This window comes from Rutilus rutilus (assembly GCF_951802725.1).
Source record: "Rutilus rutilus genome assembly, chromosome: 17".
NCBI lineage: Eukaryota > Metazoa > Chordata > Actinopteri > Cypriniformes > Leuciscidae > Rutilus > Rutilus rutilus.
In genome coordinates, this window is record NC_140230.1 from 32,884,157 (window position 1) to 32,910,980 (window position 26,824).

General features: G+C 37.2%; 1 protein-coding gene across 1 annotated transcript; it reads left to right on the plus strand.

Moving 5' to 3' along the window:
- Positions 1-7,905: 7,905 nt before the first annotated feature.
- Positions 7,906-26,721, plus strand: LOC311276427 (pituitary tumor-transforming gene 1 protein-interacting protein). The gene is made up of 7 exons (XM_084386075.1): positions 7,906-8,255; positions 10,268-10,314; positions 10,958-11,066; positions 14,332-14,437; positions 17,574-17,639; positions 19,815-19,861; positions 25,484-26,721. Exons 1-7 carry the CDS (start codon positions 8,111-8,113, stop codon positions 25,531-25,533), a joined length of 570 nt encoding a protein of 189 aa, XP_084242201.1. The 5' UTR covers positions 7,906-8,110; the 3' UTR covers positions 25,534-26,721.
- Positions 26,722-26,824: the final 103 nt, after the last annotated feature.

Consider the following 26,824-nt stretch of genomic DNA (forward strand, 5'->3'; position numbering starts at 1 on the left):
AGAATAATCATAGTTTTACTATAGCAACAATAGTACAGTAACCTATGGTATTTGTAGTAAACCCACAGTAACCACAAATTCAATTCAATTCAATTCAATTCAATTCAAATTTATTTGTATAGCGCTTTTCACAATACATATTGTTTCAAAGCAGCTTTACAGAAAGTGCATTTCAGAAATGTACATAGAGAAATACAGTTAGTTAATCATGTATTGATTTAGGGCATAAACATATCGCCAGCGTCGAGTCGTCTCTTCACAGGCGCCGAGTCGTCTCTGCACGGGTGTTGGAGAATCTGTAGTTTCCATGAGAGGCTGGATACAAACTGGAGCTGACGATCTGTATTTACCTCGGGACTAGCGTCCCGAGATAACAACAGAAAAGCATATGGGAAATAATTAGCGTAGCTGCTGTTCGCAATATTAATGCATTCAATCTGATTCAACTGTAGTATAAAATGTAAGTATTATGTGAATGCCTGGCTGAAGAGATGCGTCTTTAATCTAGTTTTAAACTGGGACAGCGAGTCTGAGCCTCGAACAATATCAGGAAGGCCATTCCACAGTTTAGGAGCTAAATGTGAAAAAGCTCTCCCTCCTTTAGTGGACTTAGATATCCTAGGAATGACCAGAAGCCTCGAATTTAGTGATCTTAAAGAGCGCGATGGATTGTAGGGCGATAGAAGTTCCGTTAAATACACGGGAGCTAAACCATTTAGGGCTTTATAGGTCAGTAGCAATACTTTGTAATTGATACGGAACTTTATAGGTAACCAATGTAGAGACGACAGAATTGGTGTTATATGATCGTATTTTCTTGATCTAGTAAGAACTCTAGCGGCGGCATTTTGGACTAACTGTAGCTTGTTTATTGAGGATGCAGGACAACCAGCTAATAAAGCATTACAGTAATCTAGTCTCGAGGTCATGAATGCATGAACTAACTTTTCTGCATCAGAAACAGATAGCATGTTACGTAGCTTAGCAATGTTTCTAAGGTGGAAAAAGGCTGTTCTTGTAACATATGAAATATGATTTTCAAAAGACAAGTTGCGGTCTAATATAACACCCAGGTCTTTTACTGTAGTGGATAAAGTAACAGGACATCCTTCTAAATTAAAGTTGTATTGTAAGAGGTTTTGTGGGCAGTTTTTTGGACTAATAAGTAATACCTCCGTTTTATCTGAATTTAATAGCAGAAAATTACATGTCATCCAGTATTTTATATCTTTAACACACTCTGTTAATTTAGATAATTTAGCGTTTTCATCTGGTCGTGATGAAATATATAATTGAGTGTCATCAGCATAACAGTGGAAATTAATTCCATGTTTTCTTATAATATTACCAAGTGGCAGCATATATATTGAGAATAGCAGAGGGCCTAACACAGATCCTTGCGGTACACCGTAGTTTACTGACGTTATCTTCGATTTTTCCCCATTTACGCAGACAAAATGGTAACGGTCTGATAAGTACGATCTAAACCAGTTTAATGCCTGTCCCTGAACACCAGTGTAGTTTTGTAGTCGGTCTAAGAGTATTGTGTGATCTATAGTATCGAACGCAGCACTAAGATCAAGTAAAACTAGTATTGAGATACAGCCTTGGTCAGAAGCTAAAAGTAAATCATTTGTGATTTTAACGAGCGCAGTTTCTGTGCTATGGTGCGGTCTGAATCCTGACTGAAACTTTTCATAGATATCATTTTCTTGCAAGAAAGAGCCCAGTTGAGCGGACACAACTTTTTCTAGTATTTTAGACATAAATGGAAGATTTGAAATGGGTCTGTAATTTGCTAGGTTATTATGATCTAATTGTGGTTTCTTAATAAGAGGTTTTATAACTGCCAACTTGAATATTCTTGGAACATGACCTAAGGATAAAGACGAGTTAATAATATTGAGAAGAGGCTCTTCCACTACAGGTAACACTTGTTTCAGTAGTTTAGTTGGTATTGGATCTAATAAACACGTTGTTGGTTTAGATGCAATGATAAGTTTATTTAACTCTTCCTGTCCTATAGTTGCAAAGCGCTGTAATTGTTCTTGCGGGGTGATAATTGAGGCTGAATCATAAGACACCATTAAAGATTGTACATTTACAATTGTGTTTCTGATGCTTTCTATTTTCTCAGTGAAGAAATTCATAAAATCATTACTACTACACTGTGACAGAATATTTTGCTCCGGTAACGTCTGTTTATTTGTTAGTCTAGCGACGGTGTTAAATAAAAACCTTGGATTGTTTTGGTTGTTTTCTATTAGTTTGCGGAGATGCTCAGCACTGGCTGCTTTTAGGGCCTTTTTATAACGTGACATACTGTCTTTCCATGCGATTCTAAAGACCTCTAGATTAGTTTGTTTCCATTTACGCTCTAAATTACGAGTTTCTCTCTTTAGAACATGCGTAACACTGTTGTACCATGGTGCTTTAGTTTTCTCTCTAACCTTTTTTAATCTAATTGGTGCAACGATGTCTAATGTACTAGAGAAAATGGTGCTCATAGTGCTAGTCATTTCCTCTAGTTCATCTGTTTGTTTGGGTTCACTGAGCAGCTGAGACAGATCAGGTAAGCTATTTGAGAAATGATCTGTAGTTGTTGGAAGGATTGTTCTGCCTGGTCGATAACGCGGCGCAACATGACAAATTTCAGCGGTACGTAGTATGCAAGTGACCATGTAATGGTCAGTGACTTCATCACTTTGCGGTATAATATCTATATCGGTTGGATCGGCTCCATGTGATATAATTAAATCTAGCGTATGATTAAGACGATGAGTGGGACCAGTTACGTTTTGCTTGACCCCAAAGGAGTTTAATAAATCTGTAAACGCAGCCCCTAAAGCATCATTTGAATTATCTACGTGTATGTTAAAATCTCCAACAATTAATGCTTTATCGACATTGACCAAAAGATCTGAGAGAAAGTCTGCAAACTCTTTTAGGAAATCAGCGTAAGGCCCAGGCGGTCTATATACGGTAGCCAAGGCTAGAGATAATATGGATTTCTTTCTTACATCTAAGAGAGTAACATTTAGCACAAGTACTTCAAACGAATTAAACCTGTGACCTGTTTTCTGAGTAACAGTAAGAATATCTTTATAGATTATAGCAACACCACCGCCACGACCAATCAGACGGGGCTCATGCTTGTAACAGTATCCAGGAGGAGTAGACTCATTAAGACCGAAATAATCATTTGGTTTAAGCCAGGTTTCAGTAAGGCAAAGTACATCGAAACTATTATCTGTGACCATTTCATTTACAATAACCGCCTTAGGTGTAAGCGATCTGATGTTTAAAAGACCTAGCTTTATAAATTGTTTTTGTTCACTAATATTGAGATTTTCTGGTTTAATCACAATTAGATTTTTCTTAGATCCTGCAGTAGATTTATTATTTGATCTCACTAAACGAGGAATAGACACAGTTTCAATATAATGTTCTACATTGGTACTTATATCAATTAAGTTTGGACAGCAAAGAGTGTGATTTGGACTTTGACTTACTAGTCATATGGTGTGTAGCGTCTTGGAGATGTTGTCCGACAGAAGAGCCGCTCCGATTCTGCTGGGGTGAAGGCCATCAGCACGGAAGAGCCTAGGTCGCTCCCAGAAAAGATTCCAATTATTTACAAAGAGCAGTCTCTGTTCATTACACCATGACATTAACCATTCATTTAGAGCAAATAATCTACTGAACCTTTCGTGTCCTAGTCGGTAGGTGGGAAGCGGTCCAGACACGATGATCGTTGTTTCAGGCGATGTGCTGCGTACCGTCTCGATCAGGCTCCTGTAGTCCTTCTTCAGAACCTCCGACTGCCGTAGCCTGATGTCGTTCGTTCCCGCGTGCAGCACGACAGCTCCGACGGGCTCGTCACCGTTCAGAATCCCGGGAACCTGTGCAGCGACATCGAGAACACGAGCACCAGGAAAGCAGTGAGTGCGAACCTTACCTTTACCTATGGTAGCACGGACATGCCGGACGATGGAACTGCCGATGATCACAGCGTCGCATTCCGTCTCGCGTAGAGGGGAGAAGCGGTTCCGGGTGGAGATCTCGAAGGCCGGGAGGGGCGGAGAGGTCCTAGCTCTGGTCCTGGCCCGCGTCTTCCGCTGTGGAATCATCCAGGGTCCATGTTGTTGTGTCGGTGCCGGAGTGAATGAAACCAGGGATGATCGCATCCTGGGCAGAGAAACACATGGAGTAGACGAGGTCGGAGTCAAAAGGTTACTAACCACTGACTTTTGAGCATCGGCGCGTGATGTTTCAAGCGCGAAACGTCGATCTCGTAGCTCGGCCTGTCTCTCTAGTAGGTCGCGGATCTGCTTCTCCACGGATTCCAGCTCTAACTGCACAGAATGCAGCTCGAAGGTGTCCTCACCTGCACTCAAAGGTAACGTTAGACACACATCCGTTATATTCGCCATTATAGCAGATGTGCTATAATGGCGAATTATAGCTTTCAGTGATACGGGTGTAAATAAGTCGATCGATAGGCGCGACCACGCGTGTAATGCTAGCGGGCTAAGGCTAGTAGCGGAAGTTCGAAAGGTTGGATATATGTAGCGATATCAGAGCAATCCGATTGTTTTTTTTAAGGAGAATAGTATTCCAGATATGTTCACACGCTATAAAAATGAAAAAGTTCGTTTGTAAAAGAGTGTAAAGAAGAAAAACAAGGTTTCTGAATTAATTCGACGGAGCTCCAAACACAACAACGCACCTGGCGTTGCAGGCGGGCATCTTCAGAAAAACAAGGTTTCTGAATTAATTCGACGGAGCTCCAAACACAACAACGCACCACAAATGTACTGTTGTTGCAACTACTGTTTTCTTAACCATGCTATTTGTAGCAAAACCATAGTAATAAAAATCAACCTACTATAATAACTTTAAATAAACTTAAAAATAATAGTTTTACTATAATAACACCATGTTTGTTTTTTTGTTTTTGTTTTCATAATGGATTGATGCTGACTTAATACATCTTTTTAAACAAAGAGATAAGGCATGGGAAAAGTACCGCCTGTCAAAGGACTCAGTAGATTTGGCTGTATATAAAAAATTAAGAAATACGTGTACGACTAAAACAAGAAATGCCAAATCGAATTATTATAAAAACTCTTTGTCTAATAACCTCAATAATTCGAAGAATTTTTGGAAAAGTCTTAACTCTTTATTACACAATTCTTCGAAAAGCATTGCTACCAAAATTAAAGCTAATAATGAGGTTATCAGTGATCCTTCCGTATGCTTTCAACCAACACTTTTCCTCTATTTGTAACTCACAATTTTCTAATTTCCCTTTCTCTAGTTTGGCAGACGAGCCTAACAGTTCCTTTTCATTTGCCACAATATATCCTACTGACGTTCAGCAGGTAATCTATGAACTAAAGTCAGGCAATGGTACAGATCCAGATGGTCTGGAGACTAAGTTTATTAAGCTCGCGAGTCCCATGTACTGGCGTTTCCTCTATCAGATTTATTTAATTTATCTGTATCCACCTCAGTGGTTCCATTAATGTGGAAATTACACCAATACATAAGGGTGGCGATACACTTGATCTCAACAACTACAGACCTATTTCTATCATTAGTAGCATAGCTAAAGTGTTTGAAAAACTAATATTTAAACAATTATTTAAATATATGAATGAATTCTCTATTTTCTCACCAAATCAGTCTGGTTTCAGACCAAACTTCTCTACAACTACTGCTCTTCTAAAATGTACTAACGATGTTTCATCTTCCCTAGACAATAACATGTCAATAGTAATCAGTAATCTTCCTCTAATCTGCTCAGACTGTTGTATTCATCTATATGCAGATGACACAGTGATTTATTCATCTAATGTGACTGTTTCTAAGATTCAATCCTCATTGCAATCTAACCTCAATGCTATTCAACACTGGTTCCAATCCAACCATCTTCTATTGAATAAGAAAAAGTCATATAGTATACTGTTCCCCACTAGATCAGCTACACGGAAGCCAGACAATAATCTTTCACTTAAATTCTTAGACGATACTTCACTTGTACAAGTTGATGAACTTAAATATTTGGGCCTTTGGCTTGATTCACAACTTTCATTTAGGTGTCATATCAATTCTGTAGTAAAAAAGATTAACTGTAATTTACGAATATTATATCGTTCTATTAATTGTTTCACTCAATTGATTAGGTTAAGAATTGTGTCACAATTAATATTTCCCATACTAGATTATGCAGATGTTATCTATCAAAACGCATCAGAAGCAAACCTGAAAGCACTAAATGTTGCTTTCAATAATATATAGGTTTGTGTTGAGATGCCCCTTTACCACTCACCATTGTGTAATGTATGACTCACTGAATTTATTATCACCAAATGCCAGAAGACAGTATCACTTGTATCAGGTCATTTTCAAATGTATGTACTATGATTATCCCTCTTACCTGAAGGAATACTTAATTCCATATAGACCCAGTTATAGATTGAGACACACTGAATATCTCTCCTTTACTGTGCCAAACATTTCTAAAGAGAGTGGTAGACGTGCCTTCAGATTTAAAGCCCCCTCAGAATGGAATAGTCTGCCTGGGTCTCTAAGATCTGTTACTTCCTTGCGTTCCTTTAAAACATCTCTTTTTGTTTACTTGCAATCAAACTGTTTATGTAAATGGTTTCCTCATGTTTGACTTGGTTTTTGTTTTCTATACCTAATATGTGGGATGCTTTTTATTTCTTTCTTTCTTTTTTTTTTTTATGTGTGTATGAGATGCATGTATGTATATACAGTATATGTGTATGTGTATATGTATGTATGTGTAGTATATGTATATATATATGTGTGTATATGTGTGTATGTGTATATGTGTATACATATGTATATGTAAATGTTGTCATGCATCCTAATATCACAATGTGTTTTACACATGGATTTGTTTCCAATAATGACTTGTTGGGCCGGGTGAGGTGGGATGAGGGAGAGCTTTTGTGAGTGTGAATGTATATGTGTTGTATTATCTTTGTCTATGTTTCGAGGACCCCCTTGAAAACGAGATGTTTCATCTCAAGGGGTTATCCTCATCACTAAATAAATTTCATAATGGCTTAAATTTGGGTTTGTTTGGTGTCTGTACGTTTATGATAATTATATCCTCCTGAGACCTAGAAATCGTTTCCTTTTTTTTTTTTATGTTATCACGTAAAAAAAAAAAAAAAAAAAAGATATTTTATTCATATGTTATGCTATGTCCTCTGTAGTGGACACTAGGACTCAGTTGTTTAAAAAATAAAATGACATGAAATTATATGGATAGGCAAAAACAATTTATCACCAATAAATTTGGGGGTTTCATGATTAATTTTAACTAAAATTTGTTTAAAGATGATTCTCAACTATGTTATGAAAGATAACGGAATGAAGCGATACACCATTTTACTTTAAGCTATATGTGGGTAAAATGGCCATTATTAAAATTAAAATTCCCATTCAATGCAATGTATGTATCTAATGTGCACATTAATGTGTTCTTGGAGCGACATTTAATGAAAAAAGAAGTGTAATAATTGGAGTAATAATTAGCAACATTTTAATAATAATATCTAATATTTCATAGGAATATTGATGTATAATTTATTTCCATATTCACTTGTTGTGTCTCCCAAAATTTCCATAAGAGTGCTACATTTGATCACTAAATTAATGTCAGATATTTTTAAAGACCAAGGATAAGTTGTTTTCATGGTGAAACCTCCAAACATTTGGTATCTCTGAAAAGTCCTGAATGTGATCTGTACAGGACGCCCAGGTTGTGACATGTGACATGTATGGTGTCAGAGAAATTCAGAAAAATATAAGGTCCACTACAGTGGACAAAAGTCTATATAATGATATGATGATACTTCCGTTTATGGAGTTTTAAAGGACTTTTATTTTGAAAGCACAAGTGCGTCAGCTGGGTTGTTGTGCTTCCGTGTTTTGTCATTAGATGATTTGTTTGTTTCATTTGCGTTTTGAGGAGAGTTTGTGAGATTTCCGCGTCGCCGAAAGGAAGATTTCAGAGCTCAAATACAATTCAACACTGTTCTGCTGTACAAACCTTTAAATCCTCCACAGTATGGATAAATCCCGAGTCTTTGGGTCGATGTCGGTCCTCCTGCTGTTGTGTGTCGCATTCAGCGCTACTGTGACAGCAAACGCACCAACTACAACTATTGCTAAACCTACAACTAAACCTACAACTCCTCCACCTGTTCACAAACGTATGTTTTTACTTGCCTGTGTCTTCCTTCTTATCCTATATCTCTATAGTCTGAAATAGTCAGTCTGAAAATGCTTGTAATATAAAGTCTTGTAAATATATAAATATATAATATTATTATAGTATGTCTCTATAAGTAATATACATATTACAATATTTTTTATAATTTATATAATATGTTTAATATTAAACTGTTACTATTTTTAATGTCAGTGGTGTTAGTCGTCAATTAAAAAAAAAACACCAAAAGGACTTTTATGAATAACACATAAGTTGAAGTTACATATAGAATGTCAATGGAAAAATAAATACTTTTGAAATACTTTTTTTTTTAATTGTCAGTTGTGATACTCTTGTATGCCATTTATGATTGGTAATCCAGTATGTGATTTTTAAGGAAGCCCATTTATGCCACATAAGAATAATATCATGCTTTGATAGATCATAGTTATGACATAAATAGTCATAAATATGACATAAAAAGTCATGATTAGGATTTACAAAGCATAATTTTTTTTATTATCTGGAGGAAATGGGCCTCCTTTAGATGTTCATACCAGTGGTAGCTTTAAAGTGACAGATAGTTCACCCAAAAATGAAAATTCTGTCATTTACTCGCCCTCAAGTTGTTCCAAACCTGTATGAGTTTCTTTCTTCTGTTTCTTCTATATTGTAAAGAATGTTGGTAACCAGAGAGTTGATTGACCCCATTGACTTTCATAGTAGGAAAAAATAATACAATGGAAGTCAATGGGTGCCGTCAACTGTCTGGAACAACCGACATTCTTTAAAATATTTTCTTTTGTGTTCAACAGAAGAAAGAAACTCATAAATGATGACAGAATTTAAATTTTTGGGTGAACTATCCCTTTAACAAAGTTAAGCATAAATTATTTTTGCCTAATGTAGTCCAGTCATTTTAAGCCAAAATGGGGGTCAACCTTGAACAAACTGCAACAGAAGCAAACTCAACTGATTTTGTATCCTCAATATGTCCTAAGTCCCGAAGAATCCCATTAGGGGAAAGTTTAGAAAAAGACCCAAATAAAGCCTATTCATACGCCTATTCATTCTTCTTCTTACATGAATAGGGTAACAATTTTAACCTTTAGATATCACCATGAACATTACTGAGTTGATTACTTACATCAAGACACACAAAAAATATATTACAAGTTTTTTTAAATAGTTTGTTAACATGGACAAACGGTGCATAATCTAATTACATAGCCTATGTGCTAATTTGCATAAATACCACAACAGATCTAAACATTGGGTAAAGCCAGGAGAAAATGTCTTGTTGAATCTTGTTGACACATAACAGTAAAATACTTAATGTTAAGGTCTGAATGGAACCCATTTAGGCTACCCATGAGCATTAATACATAGAGGCAGGAAGAAGTACTTTAGAAACCAGCCTTTATTCATTTTTAAGAGATGGGGTTTGGGGCTGGGGCTGTGGGACTGTTTCTGGGGGTTCACTTTTTATTTTACCTACCTTTTGTCTTCTGCATTCTCCTTACCATTGTCTCCTGTTCTTCCCTCAGACTCGTCCCACAGAAACAGTCCCAAATTAGCACATACGTAATTAGATTATGCACCGTTTGTCCATGTTAACAAACAGTATAAAAAAAACCTTGTAATACATTTTTTGTGTGTCTTGATGTAAGTAATCAACTCAGTAATGTTCATGGTGATATCTAAAGGTTTAAATTTTTACCCTATTCACGTAAGAAGAAGAATGAATAGGCTATATTTGGGTCTTTTTCGAAACTTTCCCCTAATGGGATTCTTCGGGACTTTTATTTCCTTACTCAGGACATATTGAGGATACAAAATCAGTTGAGTTTGCTTCTGTTGCAACTTGTTCAACCTTTTTTTCAGAAAATGACTGGACTAATGAGGTTCCAGCTCATCTGGGTAATTCTTTGGCTAAATTCAGCTCTTTGATTTCAAAGTGAAAGTGTTTTTATGTCCGTGTTTTGTTCTGATATGTTTTTATTCTCACCCCAGCATGCAATACTCTGACTTCCTGTGATACCTGCCTCGCCAATGTTTCGGTAAGATCAAATACTGCTCATTTAACTCTTTATTAGCCGGGTCATTCCTTTTTTTTGCACTGCCATCTGAACGTTTCAAAAATTAATATTGTAATTTAGGGAAGTATTTATATAAAAGGGTATATCAGACTAGTCTGCTCAGACACTCCAGTTTTATTAATTATAACACTATTATTTACACAAAGACTGACTTGAATGTGTCACAAGCCATTTTACACAAGCCAACTAACACTACAAAACATACAATTCGTCAGATGCGTTGATAGTTATGTTTGTGCTGATTTATTGATGCAACTTCTGCAACCATGCTTTAACTTTACATTTGTAGTAGAACCATGGTAATAAAAATGATCATCAAAACAGTTACAGTTGTACTATAGTAACAATTTGTGTGTGTTTGGTGTCTGTACTTTAATAATAATTATATGATGATTATACATTCGTTTCATCTTTTGAAATGTTGATATCAGACTGATTTGTGTCATTGGATCAAACAGAATGAATGTGTTAGCGAGGCACAAAACAGCATCAAATGCATTGATAATAATGTTTGAGCTGCTGTGTTTCCACTACAATAGTGTCACTTCTGCAGAATAAGGCCTTTAATAATAATAATTATTATAATAAATGTTTTTGCCAACAGTGTTTGTGGTGCCAGACCAACAACAGCTGCACAGATTATCCCGTGTCGTATGTGATTCCTCCGGCGTCGGTGTGTAAACTCTCTCAGGCCCGCTGGGGTGTTTGCTGGGGTGAGTTCGATTTGTGTTCGTGTTCTATCATGTAACGCATGTTAATAGCTTTAAGATGCACAATATACATGATGATTTCCATTACACAGCCAGCTGTTGAGACGATGGAAGCAATACTTTCACATTCGTGAAGTGAGATTTGCATTCAGGGCTGAAAGTCCCTTAGTTCAACTTCCTTTAAAAGACAGGGGAAAGGCAGCAGTTGTTTTATAATGTAATGGCACTATTTACAAGTCCGGAGGACATTAAATTCACTTATTATGCCGATCTCTAGAATACTTGATTCTGATGGGACAGTCGTGGGATTCAGTGCTTAAATATTCCTGAATAATTACCTTTGTCCAGGGCAACACTATAGAAATGAGCGATCTTCTGTTATACATGTTAGTATTCATTATAGTTAAATATTAATACTAAATATTAAACATATTTTGTTTCAGTTTTAGCACTTCAAGTTAAACTTATTTCAGTTAGATGTCAAGGCAGCATTTTAGTTTTTAGTTGTAATTTTGTTATGTTGTTTTGTCATTATTATTATTATTTTTAATATTTCTATAATTAAATGTATTCTTATTTCAGTTAATAATTGTAGTACTTCAACTTAAATGTATTTAATTTGCCAAGGCAACATTTCAAATTTTTGTTTAGTTTTACGTTTTCCATCTAATATTTATATTTAATTTTATTTCAGCTTTATTTTATTTAAAGTGCCCCTGTAGTCAATAATTGTATCCCTTAAAATTCATCTTTGATCACCAAAATGACATATTTAAACGTTTTTTTTCCAGTGAATTTTTTTCATGCTTTAAAATAGCTTGAATGTAACTACACCCTTGCTTTATTTAGTATATGCGAAGCCATGAATATGCAAATTAGTCTCCGCCTCCACTCACTTTCGATTCCAAAAACAGAGGTAACACTCAGGGTATGTAAGTAGCCATAGCAACTTGCTTTCTGAACATAACCTGCTCCGGGTTAGGTTAGTATATATATATATATCCTATTAAGTATGAAGCACTATTATAACAAGGTAACGTTTAAATGTTTATTTAATTATAATATATTTACAGTTCATCTCACACATGGATCTGCAATCAAATGTTTTTTTGTTTTTTTTCTGGGTCATTTTTTATGCTATAACGTATTTCTATAATAAAATACATATGTGATATGTCATATTATATAATTAGCATTAAACAAACAATATATTTCTTATTCTCAGTGATTAAAGATTCAATATTGAACGAAAGATTGAAAAAATGATTGCACAACCACCAAATAGGTGGCGATATGCGCTAAGTATGTAAATCGCCATTAAACAAAAGAAGAATAAGGAAGTAGTATGGTGCGCTTTTTCTTAGCGTCTGTTTCCATGGTGACTCGTCGATTCGTGGCTCTGTTGAGAAGTTCTGGTGTGTAAACCGTGAACATACTCTGGGTTTGGCTGAACTTATTCCCCGACGTGTTTCTGGAACCAGCATACCTCGAGTAAGCAGGGTTTGGTTTAATCAACCGGGAGTTCAGGGTATATGTGACAGTAAGTTAACCGGAATACACCCCAGATCCACTCGCTCAACTTTACTGTAGTAAACGCCACATGATGGCAAGTGGAAAACTAGTTTAATTCAGCCATATATGTTTAAACCAGAAACTGATTCAGAAGTAGTGGAAGAGTGAATTATTCAGGCTCGTCTACAAGTCAATGTATCGTGGTGATGCGTTTTATGTATCGCTCTCTACAACGTCGATATGATTAGCCTTTTGCTTGACCATGTTATCAAACAGCTAATAATCTGTTGCTAATGTTACACAAACCATGTTCCCATTCGCCATCTCTGAGTCAGACAGCTGCCTTCTAACAAACGCTTTAAACAACTGTTCTGACTTGTTTCAGAACAGTTGTCAGTCAGTAGAGAAACCCTAATCATAACATCGTAATATACATCATAAACCTGCTATATTGCTAAATGTACACGATTTTTTACATCAACAGAAAATGCACGGGGCTAACCTGGCTTCTCTCGAGACTCCCTTGCTTCATGGCAGTTAACAATATGCTAAATCCCGCCCCCCTCGTTACGTGATTGGCTACAAGGTAGTTTGTGACGTCAGAAACACCAGCGATTTTTAGGTGTTTTAAGGAGAAAATACTCCGCAATGGTGTTGACTTGTGAATTTGCACACGGTTTGTCTTAAAGCATATTAAAAACACCACATAGACATTAAAAACTTTAACAGAAATGTTGTTTTGTACTGAGCCCCCAAAGGGACATGGAGATGAAAGAAATATGAGATGGGAGGAAAAATATACATTTCAATGTTTTTTGCTCGCAAAAGTTTGTGTTCGCTCACAAAACCTTTGCTTTCCCTCACGAATCTTTTGCGTTCTCTGAGAAAACTTTGCATTCGCTCGAACTTGCATCAAACTTGTGTGTTCTTTGCGAGCGGACGCACAGTTTCTTGGGGAGCGGGAAACATTTTCTGGGGAAACACAACGTTTCTCAGGGGAACGCAAAAGCATTAACAAATAATAATTTGTTTCCTTTATGACTCATGTCCCTTTAGGGGTTTTCGTAGTTTTGCATCTCTGTTGCCTCAAAACATATAGATCATAAATAATTTAAACTCAAATCAATATTTACCTGTTCTTTTATTTTTTTATTTGGTAAATAGTCAATGTAATACGTGTGAAAATGTACATTCAGACTGTCGTTATCACAAAAGAATATTTGTGTTGAGTTTTATTTCGCGATGATGAAAGGCTGGCTTTATATTCTCCCTTACTTAGATTCTCACTTCTACAATGAAAGTCTCAAGTATTTCTGTCATGAATCAGCTCAGTTTAAAGTCAGTTTCAGGGTTACAAAACCATTTATCACTTATCTTAAGAGAAGAAGACATTCGGACAGACTCATAACCTTGTGGATCTACAGTGACACCCTAAAATGACACTGATGATGTTGAATTGAAATCATATCGGATGAGAACAGAATGTCCAGGTCATGTTGCGTAAATGATGTCATTGTTGGGTAACCTCTTGCTTTAAGTTTTATGTGATGAATCACATTGCTCATGCTCACATGATAACAATAAAAACAATTGCTCATCTCTTCAATCATGAGAACGTTCCTGTTTTTTGTACTGTCAGTAAATGTCCAGTAGGTGTCAGTAGTGACACACACACACTCAGTGCTTCAGTAGATTTGTTTGAGCAAGTGTGTATGTGTTCAGTGTTGTGATTTGCTGTTGTTTTGTGTTGTGCCAGTGAACTTTGAGGCTCTGATCATCGCTATGGCCGTGGTGTTGGGAGTGCTGCTGCTGGCGATCACTGTGTGCTGCTGCTGCTGCTGCTGTAAACGCAGACGCTCAAGGTGACTGACTTCACTTAACCCACACACACGTCAAACACTCATGAGTTAACAGAAGACGCCTTATACAGTCCTGCATACGGGCATCGGTGCCTCTTTTCTTTAAATAGTCAGATTCACACTACCAGGTTTCACTTCCACCTCAGATCTGTGATGCGTTCTGTGTTAAAATATTAACCCTGTAAAGCCTGCCATATCTATTTTAAAAAAAATTGAAAAGTTTATTGAACCTTCAGACAAAAGAGGTGCCCAAACTGCTGTGCGATGCTGATATTCATACGGCCTTAAAGATCAAATTCTAGCTTGTAATGTAAATCAATGAGACCAATAATATGTTTTGGTAATATGATATTTAAATGCTGTGTATTTTATACTGTGGTGGGCAAAACATATAATGCAATGCAATATAATGCTGATTGAGAGATGAAACAAAGAAACGTTCCTTAAAACCCTGATGGATCATAATTGATACTTACATTTGAACATGATTTATGTATGAATAATTAAGCAAACCAAAGTTGCTTCAGTAAGTGTTCATCTTGAAGTATTACTAACAATATTAAAGTTATTCTTACACTTACTTTATAAAAATCAGTAAAGATTTCACAATAAAAAGCTTGACCTGAAGGTGGATGTTTTTACAATGATACTAAAAGGCCTTTTACTTGCTGAAAAGTATAAAGTATCAGTCAGACGGCAAAAGGCATTTTGTAGAAGTTTTGATCATTTAGAGACATTAGAAACTTGTATATCAAATATGATACAGAAGCTTTATGGGGTTAATGAACACAATTACATTTTGTATTGGATATATTTATTTATATATTAAGAATAATGTAAGAATGGATGTTTTCCCCACAGATATGATTTTTAAAGAAGCCGGTATTTGTATTTGACGGGTTGTAAAGGGCATGTCTGGGTGTCAGTCAGTCAATCAGAGATGATTTCATTTGGCAAGCCGTCCATCCGCTCACCGGCTTCATGTCAATCACACATCTCATGTGATGAAAACGCAGACGTGTATTACTTAAAGAAGCAGCGAGCACTTCCTCTACCTCTTATTAACGCTTATTCATCTACATTCGCTCATGTGAGCTTGGCATGAATGTGGAATGTAATGCTTTGTGGTATTGGGACTCACAGAAAGACTACAGATCAGTTTCATTTTTTTGCTCTCTTTCTGAGTAAAGGATTGTGTAAATTGTGGTTGGACATCGAAGGGGAATTTCATGCGGCTGGTGTTTCAGTTTCAGCAATGACCTAAAGGGGATTGTCCTGAAGCTGCTGATTCTCAGCAGAATTACTGTATAAATGTCAGATTCTAGTACTAGTTGTTCATGTTCTTGGATCTGAGGAATGCTGTTCTGCTTTTAAAGCAAGTAGACAATGTTTTTATTTAGTAAGTTCTCTTAAAGACATGTTTAACAAGATCTTATCAGGAAAAGTGTCACCTGATTACATGGCTTTAAAATCTCTACTTCCGACCTACCATCATACAGGCTAAATGAATCCATGTGCAGTTTTGTTGTTGTAAAATACTTGATCACAACATGAATTCACCTCTATATTCTCTCAGATAAACTTAGCTGCCATTTTGATGTCTTGTGAAGTCTGGGATTTCATAAATATGCTTTGTAAACTCGTAATTACAGTAATTCTGACTTTTAGTATTGTTAATATACTATTATAGTATTTAGTAATGCTTTAAACTATCTTTTATTTTTATGTTTTCTGATTTGCTTTTCATTTAAGTTGACATTTTTGTAATTTTATCGTGGATTTTTACAGCTTACAGCTCCTCTCTCCCCAGTCTGGCTCGAACACGCCGATTTCAGTGAAGCCCCTCCTTCCGAAATACGAAATGTGCTGTGATTGGTTAGCTGGCCCAGTGTGTTGTGTTTGGCAGCGCTTAGCGCGTGTTCGTGAAATGTCCCGCCCCTCCATAACTACGAGCTCTTCTCTAGTGTAAATATTGAGGATGGCGTCAATTTCAAAAACAATTCGAGCCCGATTCAGACCCTGACAATGTTGACAAACAAGAGGATTGTGCAGAACGGGTTTCATGCACAGACTTTGCAAACACTGATTTCACAGGATTTTTCAGAGTGGCTTGTTTTTTGTCATTTTGTCTTACAAAAGTAAGAGCTTACAAAAGCAACAGAAATCAAGCTGTTCCACAGAAAATGTACAGCTCACAGATACATGTTGTGGTTATAATGTTCAGGAACAGTGTAAGTTCATCAGCCTTTGGAAGGTCAAACTAATAAGTTTTGGAAATGTTGTGGAAAAAACAGTCTCTCTTTGACAGCGACAACACTGTCTTGTCTAATTCAGCTCAACCTCGTCCCTTTTTTGCGTATGCCGTGGGCGGAGATTATTTAAATGATCCCATTGTGACTTCATAAGATCCGGAATAAACTCGTTGTAGTCCAAATGAGTCGTTCATTGTAGTTCTTGAAAAGTGGATTCTGTTTAATGAAATATCTCCCTTTGGAGTGGACTTTGAGCTTTGTAACCTTGCAGATCTTTTTTATGCTCAAAAAGGAACATTACACACTAAGAAAAAGTGGAAAAGCATAATAGGACTGACAGAGTGTGTCTGCTTTCCAAACAATGCTATGAAAAGGATCTATTATTAAAGGATAGGTATTATCAACTGGACAGAATTTTGAGATTACAATAGACATGAAGGACTATAACGCGTTGAGAGCTCGCTTAAGTACTGAGGAGCTAATAAGTCATATTTAAATGCTTATCCAATCACAATTACAATCCATTTCATAAAATATGTTAACGTCTGTTCAAGCTGATCTCGTTGTGACTGTATAACTGTCGACAAGGACTGCAGGTGAATTTGAGCTGTAAATTCTCTCTTTTGTTACTGGTTAATAAATATGATCAAATAAGCTTCATTGGTCAACAACATGTCCAGGTTATATTTCACCCCAACCTCAAAATAAAGAGATAAGAATTTATTTTGCATAAAAAAATAAGAAACATTACAATTAGTTTGCATTGCAACACTATTTTCATGATATTTAATTATTATTTTTAGTTTTTTTAGGTGGAATATTTAATGATTATCTCTCTTATATGAAATGAGTGTGGTGATTGTGATTATATGCTGGTTTATTTTCAGCTTTGACCGTGATGATGAGCAGTTTGCCCGTCGAAGAGAAGAGATCAGACAGCGAGCAGATGAACGGTAAGTAAATCTCAGACCTCAGATCAGGCAGGCACCTGTTGGTAATGGATTCGGTCACATAATGTGTGTGTGTGTGGCTCAATCGGTTCATTACGTGTGTTGCGTGTAAATATGTCTGTAGGGTCTTTCAGCAGCTGTGCTGCACTAACAAGGTCATTTCTGTGTCAGGCACTCGAGGGGGAACAGAAATCTCCTTTTGAACTCGAGAGCTCAGATTAACCAAGATCAGATATCTCTGAAGGGTCTTGACGGATTGTGTGTGATGCATCTGATGTACAAATGTGCTTTTGTTCAGTATTTTTTTTGTCTGTCACAACAGTGTGTTTCTTTAGTACGTATCGTTTAGAATGATTATTGCAGACAGTAGCACAGTGCATTTTGGGAGTCTTATAGATTGTGACGGCATGACCATTGAACATATATGTATTTGGAGTAAATCGGTTCTTTTTTTCTTTCATTTTTAAAGAAGAATTGAAAAAATTATAACATACACAGGAAAAACGGTTGATTGGCAATGGTTAGTTTTATGATTTTTTTTTTTTTTTTTTGCATATTTTAAATGTTTATTCACAATGTTGTCTGCCTTAAAAAAAAGTACCATAAAAGTTTTTTTCTCTTTGTATATTCTTTGCACAAAAATGTCACATTGTGTAAGTCGAATGAGTTGCGACTGGTGTTTCAAGATGATTTTAAATTGAGATGTTTGGGGTCAGTAATATAATTTTTTTTTTAAAGAAATTACTAAAGTAATAATGCTGAAAATTCATGATTCAAAATTTTTGATCAAATAATTGCAGACTTGGTGAGACTTCTTTCAAAAACATTTAAAAATCTTACTGACCCCAAACTTTGTCTTTTGATCAAGACCCTTTTAGTTTTTAACCGCTGTTGGTCTAAGCATTTGGCACTCCAGTTTAATATGGAAATCTGACCTGATTGGGTTCTCTCAGTAGATACACACACACACACACACACACACACACACACACACACACACACACACACACACATGTAAAACAGCAACCGGTGGAGTCATTGTTGTGGCGCTTTGTGAAGGATTGTGGAGGCAGCAACAGATGGCTAACAGCTCCGGTGATTGTTCTCAGATCAGCTGCTCATAAAGCTCCGGCTGATTTATACGCCACTTTTGTGCAGATATGAAGCGACCGCGGGTTCGTATGGAGACCAGGCTCCGGCTCGGCCCATCATCTTTATGGAGTGTAGAGAGAATGAATGATGCGAGTGGTGTCGTTCAGTGTGTCACACACCCATAAAACACTGCTGCTCGTATTTACGACGCCCCACGCGAGCCTGTGAAGGAATGGATGGGTTAAACAAAGACATGAACTCGGCATGAATCACCTACTGCATCCCATGTGCTGCTCTTTAGGACTTGCCGTGTTTTCAGTTCTGCAATTTTTGCAGCTGAAATTGAATCCAGGTTATGAGTTTGAATTGTTTTTCTTGTGAAAACTATTTCAGGTTATTATATTGGACAGTGGTGACCAACACAGTAATAAAAATAAATAGTAATACATGCACAACTACATTACATAGTCTGGATAAGAAATATGAAAATTCCAATTTTGGATTATCTCCTAAATATCAAGATTTCATGCTCTCAAAGTTGCAATTTATCGAATATTGCAGTGTTTTTTATAAATAATTTATCAGTGCACATCTTTTATTATTACTTTTTTTTATGTATTCATGCACCTTGTAATCTTTAATCAAAATAACTTCCCCTCCCTCTTGCAGCAACATCTCTTCTCTGATGATGTGTTTACTGGCGTGAGGGCGGGACAACCTGTCACTCACATGAGATCCACCAATAGCAAACCACAACCATCCAATTAATTCCCCATGTACAAAAAAGTCCCGCCCTACATTTTTTTCTTGTTTGAGAAGCCGTTTCTCTCAGATATGTGTCACAATAGGCAGGAAAAGTCAATCTCAACTTCCATTTCATGCTGACTTTAACTAGATTCTTCCTAGTCATAGATGATTTTGCAACAAAATACAGCTCAAAACAAGTCAAATGAGGCCAATGACGACTATTAGTTTTGTCGGTTCGCAGAAATTCATTACTTAACTCAGTAGAAGTTGGAAAAATATGCATAACCAATACCAGTCTGTCAAAACCAGTTACTAATCTCTGGTTACTGTCTATTGCAGGAAGGTGGAGAGGAAGACGAAGCATGATGAAATCCGCAAGAAGTATGGTGAGTCACATCAGTCCTGATCTTCTGTCGTTAATGTCATTCACAGTCGACTCACTATGACTCTTTTCTGCGGTTTATAAAAATAGCAGTAATATTTTATAACAGTTATGAAATAACACAAATAAAACTATGGCAATACATGTGTGCTGTATAGTGCTGCCTGCTTTTACTTCACTGTATGCTTCAAAACATACAAACTGTAGAAATAAAATGCAGTTTTACAAGAAATTCATACACTGCTGTTGAAAGTTTGGGAAAAGTGTCGCACGCTTTACTGAGCGTGAGCAGACGGTCAGCAGCGGTCGTGGCCCGTGTGTTTGTGTTCACACACTAATGTATTCAGGCCGCTGATGTGGAGGAATTTGCTGGAGATAATTGCACCAATAATTGTGGGTGAGATTCACATTGATCTGCTGCACTGACGCAACGAGAAAGCGCTCAATTCTGCAACAACTTTCTTAGTTTCGTTATTTGGTTAACGTAGCTAATGTGTCTTCAGTTGTAGTGCTCTGTTCTGATTACCGGACATTATATGGAGTTGTTTTCACACAGGTCATCATGTCAGCTCTGGTTGTCTTTATTGATCTGGTTCCTCAGTAATGCTTGATTCAGCATATGCCGTTTTTCAGACGATTGACTCGTGATCAATGCTTATGTGGCTGAACGTAATGCGGCGCCTCAGCAGAGCGAGAGTAGGGATTATGAATGTGTTTTAGTGATAGTAATACTAATTCTAAAAGTTACTGATTGCTTTTCTAGATAGCAGTAGGATAGTGGTACTAATTACTGCGTTTAAAACATCATTATTTTACTCATTCCTTATGAATTAAGACCTCATTAGCTTTTACCAGATGGACATACACACCAACCTGTTCTTCCAGTTCCTAAAACATGATGAAAATGATTTGTTTTCTGGCTGTTGACAGTATGTTCTGATTTATCAAGTGATAAAAGGTATATCCAAAATGCCCTCTGTAAAAACCTCGAACAAAATCAAACAATAATTTTGAACCTGGCTTTATTCAATATTTAATCATTTCTGTTCTGCATTTTCTTTTCTTTTTTTTACCCTGTTCACCTTTAGTGTCTTGCCTTATCAAGTTTAAAAGCACAGATGCAAAAATTCCATGAGGGTTTTCTGGAGAGAGATTAATTTCTCCAGAATTTCTTCTTTTGTTTTACACCTTTTTTGGTTCCTAATAAAAACCTGGCTTGGCCGGTTGACTCACACTTGATTAACTCTGTGCTAATTAGCACTGGTGGAGAGCCGAGAAGAGCCGTAATTTATGTGGTGGCAAAGCCCTGGGTCCTGTCCCAGCGCTGCAGAGGAATGAGGTGAAATGTAAATGTATTTGGCGCCTCAGATCACAGCTCCTGCAGTGCGTGAAAGCGAGAGAAACCGAGAACCAGGGTCACCAGAGCCGCAGCGTTCAGAGCGAGACGGAGGGCAGGAGGACGAACCTGCGGAAATACACGTGACCTTGAGAGACGCTGAAGGAAAGCTGGATGTGTGGGTTCATGACACAGAAGAAGAACGATGAAAATGACCTGAATAAGAGGAAACAGCAGAGAGCATTTCTTTCAGAAGAAATAAAGTAAAGCTACATGGAAACAAACTTCTATATCAAAGTGCCCCAGTTATGCCTTCTCGTTTGTAGATCTGCTGGTTTCAGAGCTCGATAAATATTGTCTTTCAAAAGAAAGAACCGATTCTGAACTAATACTGAATCGTCAGTAATTCTAGTCTTCCTGCTCAAACCTACATAGGTTTGTAACAAATATGCATAATGCTCGCCTTTGGTCTTAATTGGCTACCCAAAAACAACGTCTACTTTGACCGTCAAACACTGTAGTTGTAGCTGAGCCCTGGTTTGGTTTGTGTTTTTAGTGTCGAGAAGACGCTATGGTAGCCAATGTACCTTGCTTGCACGTCAAAAGAATGAGATTGATGCGATAAAACCGACACCGTCGTTTGTTTCACTGTGTTTCAAGGGCTGAGGAAGATCCGAAACTGAAATCCATATATGGTAATGGACGTTTCATTTCTTACATATGCTGTAAGCGGTAGACCAATCACAAAAGACTGGGCCATCTGACCAATCAGAGCAGAGTAAACCAATCACAACAGACTGGGCCATCTGACCAATCAGAGCAGAGTAGACCAATCACAAAAGACTGGGCCATCTGACCAATCAGAGCAGAGTAAACCAATCACAAAAGACTGGGCCATCTGACCAATCAGAGCAGAGTAAACCAATCACAACAGACTGGGCCATCTGACTAATCAGAGCAGAGTAGACCAATCACAAAAGACTGGGCCATCTGACCAATCAGAGCAGAATAGACCAATCACAACAGACTGGGCCATCTGACCAATCAGAGCGGAGTAAACCAATCACAACAGACTGGGCCATCTGACCAATCAGAGCAGAATAGACCAATCACAACAGACTGGGCCATCTGACCAATCAGAGCAGAGTAAACCAATCACAAAAGACTGGGCCATCTGACCAATCAGAGCAGAGTAAACCAATCACAACAGACTGGGCCATCTGACTAATCAGAGCAGAGTAGACCAATCACAAAAGACTGGGCCATCTGACCAATCAGAGCGGAGTAAACCAATCACAACAGACTGGGCCATCTGACCAATCAGAGCGGAGTAAACCAATCACAACAGACTGGGCCATCTGACCAATCAGAGCAGAATAGACCAATCACAACAGACTGGGCCATCTGACCAGGTTTAGAAAGACTGTATGCTTTATCAAGCCGTTTCAGATACTTTGAGAGAAGAGGTTATGCTGCAATGTATATAATGAGAAAATGAAAGTGTTTTTTGACCTCGGATGAATGTAAACGTACTGTAGGAGACTCCAAAACTAAATTAGGAACCTTTAAAATAGCATAATGGGGCACTTAAGCCTGCAGATGCATTCATGTGACTGCAGTGCGTCTGTTTGACATTCTCGGTGAGCCGGTGAAGATGCTGTTCAAAGTGAAGAGAAGATCAAAGGCTGTGAACACACTCACACCATATAATGACAAGACAGTCTCCTCATTCCCACTCCAACTGGAGATCATCGTGTTCTCGCTGCACCACAGGCTCCTCATCTGCTCTCGTCCGAGTGCGGTCGGTAATGTGCTGAATAACTGCTGATGAACAGATCCTGAGCGGTTACATGTGACCCTCACGTCCAGTGTTGTGCTTTCAGACGTTTCAGTCATGGATTTGATGAAGCAGTTTGTAGAAGATTTATGTCTTATGATTTTATTCAAGGTTTCATATCCTACAAACTGTGCTGCAGTTTTCTGTTAACACTTTACAATAAGGTTTCATTTGTTAACATTAGTATCTAACAGTGAGTAATATATTTTTTATATAACATTTAATAATCCATTTCAATGTTAGTTAATAAAAATACAATTGTTCATGTTAGTTAATAGTGCATTAACTAATGTTAACAAATACAACTTTTAATTAAAAAAATGTGTTAGTAAATGTTTAAATTAACATTTAACTAAGAGTAATGAATAATTCGTTTTTAATGCTTTAAGTGAATAGTTTTCTGAACATTAGAGTTTGTGTCCAGGTTACATTTCATCTCAAATAATGTTCATGCATAATGTAATTACATTTTTTACAAATCTTTGCTGTTTTTTTTTTTTTTTAATTATTATTATTTTTTGCAGAAATTGAAGATTGCCTGCTTTAGGTAATAGATACTATGATGTCAGAAACTGCAACTGTTTCCACAACCTGCTGCAGTGCAAACTAAAAATCATTTTTGGAAACTTTGCTTATTCAGTACAAAATAGAAGTCATTGAAGTCATTGTCTGAGTGTGTGGTGATGCTGCTCTATTATGACTGATGGTTTCTGGGCCGTGTCCTCATTGGCTCTGCTGTGTGCTTGTGTGTCCTGTGGTGCACCGCGTGTGTGTGTGTGTGTGTGTGTGTGTGTATGGACGACATGACAGCATGATGGATGGAGGCCTCCTTTGTGTTTCTCCTGGTCTCAGCAGTCTGTACGTCAGGGAACGGGTGTCTCCGACCCTGCTGCTCTCACACATGGACTCACACACACTAGCGTCTGCCCTCGAAAGGACGTTCGGTGTGAGATTCTGCAATGTATCACACTCTTAATACAATTGCACAGCAACAGAGTCCAAAACAAACACTCGCTGATAGTTGACTTTGGCCAATTAGCTTGTAACCCTTTTTTTTTTTTTTAAAGGGATGTTTCGGAGTAAAATCAACCTAGGGTCCTTTGCACCATGACCTCGAGCCAAACTAAGTTTGGTATCATTCTGGGCATTATTAGTGGGGTAATTTACGAGATACATCCTTGGATCCATTAGCGCCTGCACTAAGCCATCCGGCTGATATCTCTAAATAAGCTCTAACTTTAATAATGTTCGACCAAGGGAAAAAAAGCTTCTGGGGGGGGGTTTGGCTCGAGGTCATGGTGCAAAGGACCCTAGGTTGATTTTACTCCGAACCATCCCTTTAAGGCCCTACACTGCAAGTGAAACCAGTGTTTATACGCTGGTCAGTTTTGAGATTTTAGGCTATTTTATGTCATCTTTCAGACTAGTGGGAACATCCTAAATAGACATTTAAGTGTATTTTATTGCACTTTATCTGTTTGCATTTGTAAATTTCAATTCCAATGCAGTTTTTATCTCCTGCATTGAGTCAGAAATCTCCACTTTTGCAGCTTTAAATGCACCAAACGTTCAAAAAAAATATGGTGAAATGATAGTATTTTCTGATTTATTACTGCGCGATTAAAAAGAGACATCCAAAATCCCTCTAACTCTAATATGTCATGCGAAATGAAACTTTTGAATCTGGCTTTATCTCAAATTTCTGTTCTAGAAATGTATATTCAATTAGATAATGCATAATTTGCATATAGAAACATAACATTTCATTACAAACCAATTGTCTTGATGTGCTGTGATTAATTGACTGAGGAAAGTATGGTGATATCTGTTAGTTACATAAGTAGTGTCCTCTCTGAAAACACATTTTAAGATGAAAGTCTTAAATCAAATGCATGCAAACCGTATTCTTCTTCTTATTATTTTTTATAAAAATATTAAAAACAGTTTCATGGCTGATCAGAAACATTTCTGGCCGTTTTGGACCCTGTATGTCACGTGTCCATCTGAGTTGAGTGTCGCCGAATCCGAATCGACCCAAGGTTACGGATGAGCTGCGGTCGTCTGCTTAAAACACGTCACGTCCTCCGAAAACCTGCTGCACCTTCTAACCATCAGGGAGGTGAAAGTTGAGAGGCTTTTCCTCTCCCATCTGCCCTTGTGCAAACAAACTCAGAGCAACGTGTGTGAGTAGAATAGATCTCTGTGAAATTTATTTCTGCTGCTTCTACACAAAATCACCATAAACTTTAATGCCCTGGAGCAACAGGCGGTTAAAAGAAATGTCACTGACTGAAAACATGATGTGTAATGATTAAGAACCGGTTCTTGATCCCCACATGTGATCGTTTCAGTGTCGAATTGCTTATGGTCCTCTTTCGTGAGTCGATTTGGGTAAAAGCATCTTCTAAATGCGTGAATGTAAATAATAATATCTCTCCTGTCCTTCTTCCTAGGTCTCATCCCAGACTCCGACCACCCTTACAGCAAGTTCGAGAACGAGTAAAACCGAGGGACTGGACGTCCAGGAATCACTTCACCAGATGCTTTGCTTTGCTCTTTCGAGACACGTCAAATCACTTTAGGTTAGATGAAGCTGGATAGCAGCTGAAACTGAGATTAACCTTATCAGCCCTTCCATTGGTCAGTTATCTCTCTCTGCTCTGATCTGACACTTGCTGAATTCAGAACCGCATACTAGTATACTACTCTTACTACTTTTACCATATCTTTGTATATAGTATAGTCGTATGCGGTTCCTCTATATTTCATTTTCCGGGTTTTTTTTTTTTTTTACTCTAAACACGACATAATCACATTTTAATTTGCTTTAGAAGCAACTGATGAAAATTGCCAAAATGGAGTGAATTTTGTGTTTTTTTGTCTTCTTATAGTGAGTTTAAGGACTAGTTCGCCAAAAATGGAAAGTCTGTCATGATTCACCCCCCCTCGTGTCATTCAAACCTGTATTTCATTGATGCACAAGTTACAAGAATCTTCATGCAACTCTTTTCTGCAAAAACAACAGTTCAGACTGACTATGACTTCCAAAATGATAAGAAGGACAATAAATATGCCATAAAGGTAGTCCAAATGATGCGTATGCTATTTTTATATTGCTGATGAATTCGAAGCGCATACTATCATACTACTCTTACTATTTCTGCCATAGAAAGATATTGTAAACATAGTATGACTAGTATGACTAGTATGCGGCTCTGAATTCAGCGCAAGTCTTCTGGATTCATATGATACTTGCTGTGAGTTTTATTCAAAGCGTTCTTTCACATTATTTGTCTTTCCTCATATTCAAACATAAGAGCCTGGCGGAGAAGATGATCAGTGAAGTCTTTAGTTTGCACAAAGCATCAAATGAATTCAGAAGACTTATTGTATAGTGCATGCATCATATACGGTTATGATGCTTTCTTTTTGTCACTATGAACTACTGTGAAAAAGACTGAAAAATTCCAGATACAAAAATAACAACATACGGGTTTGAAACGATACGAGGGTGATTAAATAACGACAGTTTTCATTTTTCACTCAATTATTCCACTTCTTGATTAATTTGTGATCAAGCATCTTTTTAAATCACTCTGTGAATGACTTAAACGTTTATATTTATACTGTGTGTTCTTATTAAAACATGTTCTAATAAAAAATACGAGCTTCTGCTTTTAAAGAAATACTAGTGCTTGTTTGGTTTAAATCTCTAAATCATGGAAGCCGTGTGGACTGACGATTAGTTAGCAGGACAGACGAGTTAAGTGAAATTCGCATCACATCCCTTTCAC